Here is a 13,406-nt window from a genome sequence, read left to right on the forward strand (position 1 = left end):
GTCGTGCCCTGCTGAGTACTCCATTCCACGCAGACAGTGTATGACCAGTACTTCATCACGCTCTACAACATTGTCTACACGTCACTGCCTGTACTCGCTATGGGTGTCTTTGACCAGGTATGGCGGGGGACAGTGAGGGGGGTCCCTGGATGTGTGAGAAGCTTGTTCCCCTTCCCTCCTCTCCCAGCTGTGGGAAGAAGGGCTGCCTGGGTGCCTGAGTCAGGCTGCCTTTGTCACTCTGTGAGCCGTGGTGGAGGCTGCACCTGCCCAGGGCTAAAGGGAGGTACCCAGAGTGTCCCATGCCCCCAGGATGTGCCAGAGCAGCGGAGCATGGAGTACCCCAAGCTCTACGAACCTGGGCAGCTGAACCTGCTCTTCAACAAGCGGGAGTTCTTCATCTGCATTGCCCAGGGCATCTACACCTCTGTCCTCATGTTCTTCATCCCCTACGGCGTCTTTGCTGACGCCACCCGTGATGACGGCGCCCAGCTGGCCGACTACCAGTCTTTCGCTGTCACTGTCGCCACCTCCCTCGTGATTGTTGTCAGTGTGCAGGTAGGGACGTGGCTACTCAGACCCAGTCCCTCAGGGCACCTCGGGCATCCCCTGATCCCTGTCTCCACCTGCATCCCCCCACCAGATTGGGTTGGACACAGGATTCTGGACAGCCATCAACCATTTCTTCATCTGGGGCAGCCTGGCTGCCTACTTTGCCATCCTCTTCACCATGCACAGTGATGGCCTTTTCCGTATATTCCCCAACCAGTTCCGCTTTGTAGGTGAGTCCCTGGAGGGGTGCCCTAAGCTCCCCTCTCCAGCAGGGTGCTGCCTCAGCCWAACCCTCACTGGACTCATGCTTTCCCCCCAGGTAATGCGCAGAACACGCTGGCCCAGCCCACGGTCTGGCTGACCATCGCCCTCACCACTGTAGTCTGCATCGTGCCCGTCGTGGCCTTTCGCTTCCTTAAGCTGGACCTGAAACCAGAGCTCTCAGACACGGTGAGAGTGCGTGGCTGTGGGAGTGGACATGGGRTCCTTGTGGAGAGMTGRTTGCACAGRTCCCTGACCCTGGCCCTGTGTCCCCAGGTGCGCTACACTCAGCTGGTACGGAAGAAGCAGAAGACACAGCACCGCTGCATGCGGCACACAGGGCGTGTGGGCTCACGCCGCTCTGGCTACGCCTTCTCCCACCAAGAGGGTTTTGGRGAGCTCATCATGTCTGGCAAGAACATGCGGCTCAGCTCCCTGGCGCTCTCCAGCTTCACCCCCCGCCCCAGCAGCAGCTGGATYGACACCCTGCGGAAGAAGAAGGGCTGCGAGGGCAGCAGTGCTGGCAGCCCCAGTGGCGCATCTGACAAGACTCTCAAGGTCTGAGGCTGAAGGGGATCACGTTCCCTTCAGAGCAGATGGGGGCCCCCCTCCTCTGCCCTGGCCCTGGGGCGGGCAAAAGCCCCTTCTCAGCAGGGTCCCATGGTGGGAGCTGAGATCACGTGGGGGCCGGTGCTGAGGTTTGGAGGAGTCTGGACTGTCACCTTCTTGCCAGCAAATATACTCTTACCCTCCCTGGGGTGGGTGGACGGATGGATGGATGGATGGATGGATGGATGGATGGATGGATGGACGGACGGACGGATGGATGGATGTCATCGCCAGCAGCCCCCCCTGTTTGCTTCTCTATCAGTATCCGATTCCACCGAGTGCAAAAGCCCCCATCACACACGAATGTATCATGCCAGAGGTGCAGGAGTCTAGGGGGACTGTGGCCTCTCCCTGCTCCTCACCCACGTGTCTTTTTTTTATATAAACAAAAATAGGAAAAAGAAGACCCCCCTCCCCAGAAATAGCGACAAAAAAAAAAAAAGGAAAAATCCTCTAAGTTTACAGAGCGACTCGTTTCTTGGCTGTGTACAGGGAGAAGGGGAAGGAAGGTCACCCTCTGTATCCTCCCGCCTCGGGGTTCACCAGGACAGTGGGTGCTGGGTGGGAAAGGGGAAGCATTCTGTGCCACAGGGAAGGCTGGGTGTTGGCGGCTGCCGTGATTCACTCCCACGCGCGGTCTTGCGCAACCCTCGGCCTCTGCTTCCTCCGTGCTCTGCAGCTCCCGCGGGACTGAGCGCTCCTRTGGCTTTGGGTGGGCAGTGGGACACTCCCGGGGACTCTCTGCGGGTSTTGGGGTCCCAGGGACGCGATACCAAAGAAGAGGTGTTGGGGAGGGCTGGAGGGGATTTGGGGGGAGTTTGGGGTTGTTTCGGTTGAGGGGACGCGGATCGGGGTGGATAATTTATGACGCGTTTCTATCTGGCGGAATTGTATCATTTTATGGTTCCTGAGGAAACAAAGCCCAAACCAGCTCTTTATTGCTTTCTTTTTTTTTTTTTTTTTTTTTTTTTTTTTTTTAAAAAAAAAAAAAGAAAATAATGTTGTGAGCAGATTCTGCCGTGTCCTGTGTGCGGGGCAGACGGGGGGAGGGTACGATAGAGTTTTCGGAGATTACGGGGGGGCGGTGCCGGTTCATCCCGCCCCTCGGTGCCGCTGGCCGCGCCCCCGGGCGCACGTGCCGCCCCGCCCCTCTGCCCCGTTTCACAACCGCGGGCACCGGCGGCTCCGCCGATGTTTTTTTACCCGGGACGGGGCGCATGGCGCGGTCGCCGGGGCCGCTTCTCCTTCTTTTCCTTCTCCGCCTCCTCCTCCGCCTCTCCGCCGGGCGGCCCTGCGGCCCCGCAGGTGAGTGCGATCGTACCGGACSGGGCGGGAGGGGATGGCCCTGAACCTCTCCCGGTACCTGGGCCCCGTGGGGCCGGGCACGGGSAGGGGACACACGCGGTTCCCCGCCTGCCCCGGAGGAGCTCAGCCGGGCCCGGGAGATGGGCCGGTGGGGGTATCAGCCACCCTGGGAGTGCTGGGGGAAGCGGGGGTGGGTTTGGGGTGCTGTGTTTGGGGTGCTGGATGGGTGTTGGGCGCTGTACGAGTGCTGGGTGTTCTCTGCTGTGTCCCGGGTGCTGGCTGGGCGCGTTCCCAGCAGCAGGAGCCAAAGGGAACAGCAGGTTCACACTGGCCATTGACCTTTGGCTGGAGCCGGGAGCGCTGCCCAGGCCTGGCCCGGGCCGCCAGCCACTGCAGCTGCTCAATCCCCCTGGCACTGGACCCCCACCCAGAGACTCCCGGGACCATCAGCCGCAGTCTGCCGCCCTCCCTGAGCTGTGCTCCCATCACCAGACCCCTCCACATGCAGCACACCATGTGCTGTGGTGCCCACCCCTGYTGCAGTGCCGGGGATCCAGCACCCTGCTATGCAGGGAGCCATTCTTCAGCTCAGTGCTCACTGGACATGGGGAGCAGAAGATGGGGTGCTTCTCGTCTCCTGGGACACCCACTGTGCCTGGGGTCTTGTTTTTATCACCGGGTCCCCTCCTGTCCCTCCAGAACTGTCACAGGACACAGTGTTGGGCCGCCCGGGAGCCAACATCACGCTGACCTGCCAGGATGCGGTGCCTGCGAACGCCTCGGTGCTGTGGCAGATGGAGGAGCGGGGGGCAGCAGGGGGCCGGGAACGGCGCCTGGCGGAGGGGAACACGCTGCTTCTGCRGCGGCTGCGCTACGAGGACTCCGGACGCTACAGCTGCTCCGTGGGGAGCCACCTGCGGCGCTCCCTGCGGCTGCTGGTGGCAGGTGGGTCCGCGCTGGGGTGGGGATGGCCCTGGCAGCGTTGCCTATGATGGCCCCTGTCCCCCAGCACCTCCCTGCTTTTGCAGARCCCCCCGAAACTCCCCGGGTCTCCTGCTACCGGCGGAGCCATGACAAGGATGTCCTGTGTGAGTGGCCACAGCAGGAAAAGCCATCCCCGGGGACGCGGGCGATGCTTTGGGTGAAGCGGAGGTGAGTGCTGTCACTGCATCCACCTTGGGCTGGGACCCCATAGGACACAACGAGTCCCTCTCCATGGTCCCTTTGAGCGGTGCCCTCTGGGACCCCATAGGACACAATGAGTCCCTCTCCATGGTCCCTTTGAGCGGTGCCCTCTGGGACCCCATGGCTCCAGGTGCTTCCCTCCCTGCAGACCCTTTCTCTAGAAGCTGCTGGTGCCTGGGAGTCCACAGCGTGGGACCCTTTGGCACAGAATTTATCCCTCCCCACAGACCCTTTCCCTGGCACTGACCAGAACCCCACACCATAGGATGTGTTCCCCAGCTGCCCCATGCCTAGAGCGTGCTGCAGCCCCCCCAATCTGTGACCCCACAGGTTTGTGGCTGAGAATGCCACGGAGCAGCGGTGCCGCTACTTCTCCAAGGCACGGAAGTTCGTTTGCCGGGTGAAGGTGCCACCTGGCACTGATGACACCAAACACCTGGTGGTGTCCACGTGTGTCAGTAACGGTGCTGGTGGCTCGGCTGGCAAAGACAAGATCATCACCCTCAGTGGTGTCTGTGAGTGCTGCTCCTGTTGCTGGGGTTGGGGTGGCTGAGGGTGCAGTGCCAGGCTCTGAGCCCCCTCCTCCTCCCCACCAGTGAAGCCAGACCCTCCCATCAATGTGACAGTGGTGGCACTGGAGGAGGCGCCGCAGCGGCTGCAGGTCAGCTGGTCCTACCCCTCATCCTGGGACCCGCGCTTCTACTGCCTCCGCTTCCAGGTCCGCTACCGCCCCGAGCCTGCCCCAGCCTTCATGGAGGTGAGACCCCGCTTGCTGGCACGGAGCTGTGGCTTTTCCTGGCCAGACTGTCCCCAGCCCCGTGTCCCCTCCAGGTGGATCAGGTGACAACAACGTGGCTGGATATTCGTGACGCGTGGCGCGGGACAAGGCACGTGGTGCAGGTGAGGGCAAAGGATGAGTTCGGCCATGGAGCGTGGAGCGAGTGGAGCCAGGAGGCTGTGGGCACCCCGTGGACAGGTAGGAGGGGGAGGCTTGAGACTGGGGGCTCAGCATGGGGTCTCCCAGCCTCATACCACCCCCTCATTGTGCAGACCCCAGGGACTTCACCTCTGAAATGGAGCCTTTCAGCTCACAGGTAACGATGGTCTCAGCCCTGGGAACCATCACACACTCCTTCATGGGTCTCTTGTCCCCATGTGGGACATGGGGACACCAGGGTATACGGACTATCCTGTCCTGTTGTCCCCTCCCCACCTTTCTCAGGTCCTCATGGAAGATGGCACCTATGGGGTGACACTGCCCCCCAAGTTCTTCGGAGAGGATCATGCTGATGGTGCTGGGGGTGAGGAGGGGTTCCTGGGTTTGGGACTGGGGGTTGGGACACCCAGGTCCCTTGTCCTCACAATGGGCCCTCTGTGTCAGGGTCTGTCATGGAACCCAGCACCCATCCTGTGGCATTCCCCTACGCCTTCCTGGTGACCGGGGGGAGCCTGCTCCTTGGCATTGCCCTCTTTGTTGGCATCATGGTGAGGTGAGTGCCAGAAGGGCTGAGCCACGGGTCCCTGTGTGCCCACCCTGACCTGGAGCCTCTCTCCTCCCCTGCAGGTACAGACAGACACGGTGGACAAGTGGGCAGGAGAGGACCAAGCCAGAGGGCGAAGGGCAGCACATGCTGGTCCCCCTAGGCCTGCCCCCCACCACCACACTCAGTGACACCCCTCTGCTCTCACCCCCTGCTCCCTCAGCTCCTGGARTGCTCCACACCACCCACTCAGACTATTCCTCCTCAGGGCAGTAGCCAGGGGCTGAACGTGCTTGTGGGTGCTCCCAGGGCTGCCGTGTGGCTCTGGGAGCAGCTTGCCCCTCTTCTCGGGTGGCTCTGGGGCCAGGAGTAGCCCTGAGGAGGGAATTCAGTGCCACCCCCATGGAGAAGCAGCTGGGCAGGGCCCCAGACTGGGTTCTGGGGGGCACCTCCAGTACCGTGGCCAAACTGGGATGGCCAAGAGGGACAGCGCTGGAGCTACATCTGTGCCAGAGTGCAGGAGCTGGCCTGGGACTGCGTTTGGGGGTCCTGCAGGGAAGGGCCTGGTCCCCTGGAGTGCCATGGGAGCTGGGGAGGGAGGGGGGACCTGGCTGGATCGGCCCCATTCCTCTGCTCCAGCCCCCTCGGGCTTCCTTTTTAAAGCACATATTGGGGAAACAGGACAATGTGGCTCCAATAAACACTTTGAATTTACACTGAAATGGGTGCTGGGGCRGGGGGGAGGTAACAGAGGGGTTGCTGCAGCCCCCCCAGTGGCCTGGGAGTGGCTCCAGTGTKGGGGACCGAGACTGGGCACCCGCACTCCATTGACCCTCTCCCTTCCTGTGCCCCCTAACTGTGCCCCCCATGTATCCCATGCTGTGCTCCATTTCACTGGTGCCTCCCAGACCGTACCCCTGTGCTGTGCACCCTTCTGTGCCACAAACCCCAWGCCCTGCACCCCCAGCCCATCCCTCTGTCATGCACTGCCCACCCCGTGCTGGGCTGGGTTGTGCAATACCCCGGGGAGCTGCAGCTGCACCCGGGCAGGAAACCACAGAACAAGAGGAGAGGGTGCTCAGGCGCCCTGGGGATTGTGTTCCCCTTCCCTTCTGCTGGCCCCTTGCTATAAAAAGCCAGGCAGGATGCAGATGTGCAGYGGGGGGAGACCCAGTACCCCTGGCCCCCAAAACTGTGGTGACTCCTGCCAACACAAGCCCCACCCCAGGACCACAGGTCCCTCTCAGGCAACAAGTTTATTTTACTAGATCATTACACATCCCCATCTCACTGTGTCCCTGCAACTTCAAGGCGGTTCTGGCACAGGGGGTCAGGATACATCCCAGCAAAAGGGTGACAGCCTTGCTGGAGTCCAGGAGTGGGGTCCCCTCAGGACTGGCGACATGGCAAAGGGGTTCTGACTGGACCCTTCTCGTGGCACATGCCCATCGTCCTGTCTCGTGCCACAGGGGTGGTGTCGCAGGTCACTCGGAGGGGACATCAGCAGGTGCTAATGTAGCTTGCAGTGGACGGGGTGCAGCAGGGCCATGTGCTCAGCCCCCTTGAAGGGCAGCTTCTCGGTGGAGTAGTAGTGCACAACTTCAGGGATGCTGGTGAAGACGCCGCTGGCCTGGCTGAGCGTGTACTTGTTGTCCTTGGTCTGGGCCACGATGATGTGGACGCAGCCCTGGCTGGTCCTGGATGACCAGCAGGCATCAGCGCTGCCGCCAGCCCCGCGGCGCCCGCCTGCCCCGCGGCCGTATCCACCCCTGTTTGTTCCCGTCCCGCTCTGATTGTTTCGGCTCCAGGGGCTGCACTTCCTCAGGAAGGAAACGCCACTGGCGCTCCCGACAATGTGCCGGGGAGGGGGACATGCCGACTTCCCCCTTCCCCCCCTCCCCGCGCCCCAGCTCCACACCAGGATGCCTGGGTCCCTCGGTGAATCGGGGGGTACCATCCCAYGGGATCTGGGTGCTTCCTCCCCATCAGGGCTTTGAAGGAACAGCCAGGGGTTGCTCCGGCCGCAGCATCGCCCCAGGGTGGGGATTCGCTCCCCCTCCCCCGGTCGGGACCCTCCCCCCGGGACGGGACCCATTTGTTTTGTGCCCACCCCGACACTCACTTGAGCGCGATGGAGTACTTGCCGCTGCCCGTCTCGCTGGTGCGCACCAGGTAGCCGGCTTCCCGGCACGTCTGCAGCCGGCTCTCGGCCTCAGCCCGCGTGATGGCCCCGTGGTACCAACTGTTCAGGGGACACAGCGAGGGGACGCTGAGCTGGGGCAAAATATCGGGCACTCCATCCCTCCTCACCCTCTTTCCCACGCGGGGATTGGTGTCACAACTCACGGCTGTTTCTCCAGTGCCAGGGCAGGGTCCACTTTCTCCCCCTCGCTGTGCTCGGTGCCYGCCGGCTTCAGCATCTTGGGGGTCCAGCTCTTCTGGCGCAGATGCTGCCGCAGCGTCTCCTCCTTAGGACGCTCCGAGCCCTCAAACTGGACTGGGAGGGACAAGATATGAGCCCCCAAGGCCCACTTCCACTTCCAATCCCCATCCCTAGCTCCACCCCTGTCCCCAGCCCCAGCACCTTCCCCAGCCCCATCCCCTGCTCCAGCTGGGTGCCTGTCCTCCCCGGTCCAACACCCCACCATCAAAAGGGGTATCTTCAGCTCCATCTGGTTGTTCAGAGCCCCATCCAACATCACCTTGCAGGCAACCTGTGCCAGTGCCTTGCCACTCAGCCCAAGAAGGTTCTTATATCTAAAGTGCCCCTGACAGTTTAAAACCATGACATCTTGTCCTATTGTGACAAGCCCTGCTAGGAAGTCTGTCCCCATCCCTGTCCCTGTCACCATCCCCATCCCACTCTTGTCCTTCCTCCCATCCTCATTGCCATCCAGTCCCTCTCCCTTACCTGACAGTGCTTTGACAATCTGCTCCTTCTTCCACTCCCAGGGCTGCTCGTACTCCCCCGCYGGGCGCTCGTCATTCTCAGGCAGGCGCCCATCTCCAGCCCTCACCCTGCGCTCTGGAGTCCCCSCAGCCACCCCCTCCCCGGGCTCATAGGGGGTGTCATAGAGCTGKGGCCCCTTCCCCACCACCTCCTTGCCCCCCAGCCGCTTGGCAAGGTCCAGTTTGGCACCCCCTTCCCCAGGCTCTCCAGGACCATCCAGCAGCAGGATGGCTTTSACCAGGGGGTCCTTGGAGCCCCGACGACGGATTTCTGTGGAGAAAAGGGATGGTGGGTCAGGGATGGGTCAGTGTGTCCCCTGAGATCCCCCTACTCCCCATACCAGCCCTTGGGGAGGGATGTGCACTGAGGACCCCACTGGGGCTGGGAAYGCCTTTTTGGGAGCCAGTTTGGAAGGAGCTGGAGCAGGAAGGGGCCCATTCTCGCRGCGCCCGGTCTGCTGTCCAGCCCTGGGGCTGCTGGCGCCACAGGCACGGACTGGGCTCCGTGGCAGCAGGATGCTACACCCCGAGCTGCAGCTCAGCTGCATGGGAGGCCATCCCAGGGGCTCACCCCTCCCAGCACCCTGCTTCTCCCCATGGCGCCGGTCTTTGCCTAACAGCCTGGGCTGCCCTGCACGGAAAAAAACCATCAGCAGCAAATCTTTTATTTCCAGCTTCCGGCCCAGTCAGTTCCTGTTGTTGTGGCCAGCTGGACAGTGGCCACGCCAGCCGGGGGGTCGCTGGCTGGGGGGCACGGCCATGGGGAACTCCTGRGGGGTGGTACCCGGGGATGATTTGGGGGCATCGAGGGCTTTGCGCTGGCCACATGCACCCGTTGGATGATGGCAGCGGGTCACGGCARCAGTTGAGGGGCCGGCCAGCACGGGTCAGCGTCCGGCCTTGCTCCCACTCCTTATCTGGCCCTGCGCAGCCGCAGGAAGCAGCGAGCAGCTTTCCTGTTCCCGGAGCCTCCCGTGCCGGGTGGCTCCAAGGGCAGCCACAGGCTCCCAGCYGGGGAGCGGTGCCAGCTGCTCAACACAGCGTGTACCTGTGATCATCTGCTGGGCATCGTAGGGTTCCATGTATCCGTCGTTCTCCCCCAGGCGCTCGGCGTCCCGCTGCCCCTTGGTCCGTTTGGCATCGTAAGGGTCCGCGTAATCCTCCAGGATGATGACCTGAGCAGAGAACAGGCACTGCTGGCTTCAAGGGTCTGGTGGGGGACCCAGCACGGGTGGCAGAGAGCACAGAGCCAGGCAGGGAACAGGGGCGCTGGGTGTCCCAAGGGAAGGGTGGCAGTTTATCTGGGGTAAATGGAGCTGTGCCACAACCCCAGAGGATGCACCCAGTGGCACCTTTGGGTGGGGGCAGTCCAGACCATTCCTGTGCACCTCAGCGGTGGGGAAGAGCCTGGGAGGAGTTCTGGGACCATTTTGGGTGACAGCAACCCCCCTAACTGGCTCCCAGTCCTCCCAAGGGTGTGCGGGGGTGGAAGTCCAGCTTCTCACAAAAGCTTTACATTAGTCTTAGTTTAATCAGCAGCTGAACTCTGGGGTCAGGCTGGCATGGGACACACGGGCTGTGATGAGGATGCCCGACGACCCCGCTGCTGCACTTGGCTGATGAAGGGCAGCTGGAATGAAGGCAGCTTTGAAGAGATTTAAAGGCAGTGGAGCAGGGCGGGATAAAAGGATGAAATCAGCCAGGCTAATGAGTCGGAGACCAAAGCAGTTAAAGCTGGCAGCGTTTTGCACTCCCCACATCTCCCCCTCCACCTCCCGGTCCCTGCCTTACCGTCTCTGTCTTGGGGGGCTTCCCTTTGTCCTGCTCGGGGGCAGGCAAGCCTGCAGGCAGGGCTCCAGGGTACCCCTTCCCGTTCTTCTCGGCAGCCTCCACCTTGATGAGGCGGTTAATGTAGGTTTTGGGGGGACCCTCCGGTGTGCCCCCCTCCGCTCGGGAATTCTTCCGCATCTTCCCGGTGGCRGCCTGGAGCAAACCCTGCAGGTTGTCCCGTGACAGCCGGCTGCCCCCTTCCTTGCCACCCCCAGCTCCCCGGCAGCCCCCCAGCTCAGCAGTTGAATTCTTGCGGTTCTTCCCAAGGCTCCCGCTTCCCGGCCGAGCCCTCTCAGAAACCGTCTTCAGGTTGGATGGGAACTCCTTGAACCACTTGGCCGCCATGGAGCCGGGGAGATGCAGGGTGCCGCAGCCCCSCCGGGGCTCCTCGACACCCCACGGYCGCCCCACCGGCTCCGGGACGGCTCAGCCGGGGGGCCCCGGGCTGCCCGGCTGCCCCCAGCCCCGGAATCGGGATCCTCTGCGGTCTGGGGCCAGCCCGGGAGGGGGACCGGGRCCTTCGTGGGGGGCTCCAGGCGTCCTTCGCCCCGACGGGGACAGCTGGCGGGTCCCCAGGGGTGCCGGCTCCTGGGGCCCGGGGAGGGAACCGCGTCCCCTCGGAGGTCCCTCGCCTCGGGGAACGGTCTCGGAGCGGGCCGGGRTATCCGCTCGAGTCGGGAGCTCTCGTCGGGTGCCGCAGGAGTCCGGGCGGGGCAGTCCCGGGGAGGTTCTGGGGATGCCCTGGGCACGGGGCTCGGGGGGTTCTCTCCGTGCTCCGGAGGGCCCGGCCGGGAACGGGCAGCGGCAGCCGGGGGGTCCCGTCGCGGCTCCTCGGCGGGGCCCGGCTCCGGGGGCAGCGGGGTCTCTGCGCGGGGTCAGGCCGGCCCGGGGGGCCCCATGCGGCGGCGGCGGGACGGGCCGGGCCGGGGCCGGGGCCGGAGGGGCCGGAGGGGGTGGCAGGGCCGGCGCTCCCCGCCCAGATCCGGAGGGGGCGGCCCCGGGGAACGGCGCGGCACCGGCCGGGCGGACAGCCGCGGACACGGCCAGCCATGGGAAAACATCGAACCTTCGCTGGGGAGCGTCCCGGTGGGGCTGGGAGATGTCGTGACCCTGYCTGGATGATGGGACGATCTGCACATGGATCACACCGATGGACTCCGTGTGGACCCCCGGGCAGAGACTCCGCGGACAGCACAGATCTGTGGGTCCCCTCCCGAAACCCTGGGCACGGAGCCCACGAAATGAGCCTGGGCATGGACTCCATGCTCCAAATGGATGGAAACTGTGCACAGAATCCCATGAAATGAGCCTGGGCATGGACTCCGTGCTCCCAATGGATGGAAACCGTGCTCAGACCCCATGAAATGAGCCTGGGCATGGACTCCACATTCCTGATGGATGGAGACCGTGCACGGAGCCCATGAAATGAGCCTGGGCATGAACTCCATGCTCTCTATGGATGGAAACAGTGCACAGACCCTATGAAATGAGCCTGGGCATGGTCTCCGTGCTCCCTATGGATGGAGACTGTGCACAGACCCCATGAAATGAGCCTGGGCATGGACTCTGTGTTCCCTATGGGTGGAGATCGTGCACGGACCCTTATGTGCACCCCACATTGCCCCTTTTACAAGGACCCCGAGCACAGCATCTGGGCACAGCCTGACAGGGCACAGWGAGTGCAGCCAGTGCTCTCTCTGCCGCCACGGCTGTGGTTCACACCACACCAGCCAAGTTCTACTTCTGGCTGTGTCGCCGCCTTGCCAGAAAAGCCCGGCTCAGCTCAATGGTTCGGTTTCCTGTCAGACTTTCAGGTTTGCTYTACAACAGCAAACCCTCCCCCTTTGCAACAGCAGGGGAAGAGGAGAGGGTTTTGGGGTAAATATGCTCCCCTAGCCCCCAGGATGGGAGTTAGTGGCAGAATACAGGCTCCTCTTCTGTGCGGGTGGGAGGTGCTGGGTGCTAGCAGCGCTGTAGGAAGTGATGGCAATTTCCTTGCTGGTGCTGCTGGGCAGGATGTGCATCKCAGCAGTGTGATGTTACTGGCAGGCTGGTGCCTGAACTGCCAGTGGGATCTCGGCTGGCTTCAGCTTTGCCTTTTTGAGGCCCAGGAAAATTCCAYTTACCCACCAGTAAACTCAGGTGCTGGTTCCTTTTATTTCCTTGACAGACTTCAATGCCCCTCAATTTTTATGTGGCCTCAACAGGACAAACAGGCAGCACTCTTAGTGGCTTTGTGTTGCAGTGGCATTCACACCAATGTGCCACGTGTCTCCTTTGGGAAGTCTTTCACCTGTCCTTGTTCTCTGCCAGTTCCTGCAGGGGAAGCTTTGGGAGCRCCTTTGGGCAGATGGCACCACACATCTGATTCTCTGAGAAGACAAAACAAGTGCTGAGCCACCACAGGGCTGGCTCACAGCAGGATGGGTCCTTGCTGGGGCAAGTGTGAACAGACAGGACTGGCAGATGCCAGCCAGATGCCTGCTCCTGCTGCACTTCCATGTCAGAACCATAGTGACAGTGTCCTGCAGGGCCCTCTTCAATCCTCCTGCTCATCCCAGCGTGTAAAGCTGCCATGATTTGGGAGTGTGGCTGTGAGCTCTCCCAGCCAACATCTCATACTCAATCCCAAGTCAACCCCATYGCTGGGCTCAGCAGAGCAGTCCCTACTTCACCAAAAACACACCCCTAGGAGTGTTTTAAACCTTCATTAAACTAAACCCACTACCAAGAAAGTTCCTGAGCTAAAGGTGGGAGCCCAATGCAACTACCACTGCTGCCCCCAGCCCAGGTACCACAAACAGGGTTTGAGAGGACTTAGGACAGGTGCTGGTCCAGAGAATGCAGGGTAGGGCTGGTCAGCATCACAAACTCTCTGGTCCTTCAGCAAAGCACTTAAAATTAAGCCCCAGCTGAGGCCAGAGCCACTCCTGCAGCTGTCAGTAATCCCTCTCCTAACAGCATCTCTTTATTCCAAGGCTCTGAGTAGGACAGKGAACCAGCTGCTGAAGTAGATAATGGAGTTCTGAGGCTCTTTGATTTTCTAATGACTTTTATTCAAACACAGTGAATTAATACCCATGGTTCCATCTTTGACACTAGTGCGTCAGTTCTGCCCTCCAGACAAGGACATGGCCCAAGTTAGAGAAGCTCCATCACCCAAATCTCCTTCCAGCATACTCAAAACAGAGCCAGGGGGATTCAAGACAACAGGCCACAACTGCAGCAACCCCATGG

General features: G+C 61.9%; 3 protein-coding genes across 4 annotated transcripts in view; 2 read left to right on the forward strand and 1 right to left on the reverse strand.

Moving 5' to 3' along the window:
* The window catches only part of ATP8B2 (ATPase phospholipid transporting 8B2), a 10,938-nt gene extending 8,742 nt beyond the window's left edge, over positions 1-2,196 (forward strand). For both annotated transcript variants that reach the window (XM_057382406.1, XM_057382405.1), the window contains exons 23-27: positions 34-117; positions 310-555; positions 641-779; positions 869-999; positions 1,087-2,196. In XM_057382406.1, the coding sequence (XP_057238389.1) occupies positions 34-117; positions 310-555; positions 641-779; positions 869-999; positions 1,087-1,374 (888 nt within the window). In that variant the 3' untranslated portion in view covers positions 1,375-2,196. The remainder of the gene's footprint in view (positions 1-33; positions 118-309; positions 556-640; positions 780-868; positions 1,000-1,086) is intronic.
* A 319-nt stretch (positions 2,197-2,515) lies between these two features.
* Positions 2,516-6,104, forward strand: IL6R (interleukin 6 receptor). The gene is made up of 10 exons (XM_057382414.1): positions 2,516-2,724; positions 3,424-3,669; positions 3,753-3,876; positions 4,240-4,424; positions 4,506-4,666; positions 4,741-4,885; positions 4,960-5,003; positions 5,132-5,210; positions 5,291-5,399; positions 5,474-6,104. The coding sequence occupies exons 1-10, from the start codon at positions 2,637-2,639 to the stop codon at positions 5,664-5,666; spliced, it is 1,374 nt and encodes a 457-aa protein (XP_057238397.1). The 5' UTR covers positions 2,516-2,636; the 3' UTR covers positions 5,667-6,104.
* Positions 6,105-6,615: 511 nt separating this feature from the next.
* On the reverse strand, positions 6,616-10,514 carry SHE (Src homology 2 domain containing E). The gene is made up of 6 exons (XM_057382415.1): positions 10,131-10,514; positions 9,388-9,514; positions 8,302-8,610; positions 7,737-7,887; positions 7,513-7,632; positions 6,616-7,087 (listed from the first exon to the last, which is right to left on the reverse strand). The coding sequence occupies exons 1-6, from the start codon at positions 10,512-10,514 to the stop codon at positions 6,901-6,903; spliced, it is 1,278 nt and encodes a 425-aa protein (XP_057238398.1). The 3' UTR covers positions 6,616-6,900.
* Between the last annotated feature and the right edge of the window lie 2,892 nt (positions 10,515-13,406).

Source organism: Malurus melanocephalus, unplaced genomic scaffold (genome assembly GCF_030028575.1).
Source record: "Malurus melanocephalus ecotype Western Australia unplaced genomic scaffold, MMel_1.1 scaffold_567, whole genome shotgun sequence".
Classification (NCBI taxonomy): Eukaryota; Metazoa; Chordata; class Aves; order Passeriformes; family Maluridae; genus Malurus; species Malurus melanocephalus.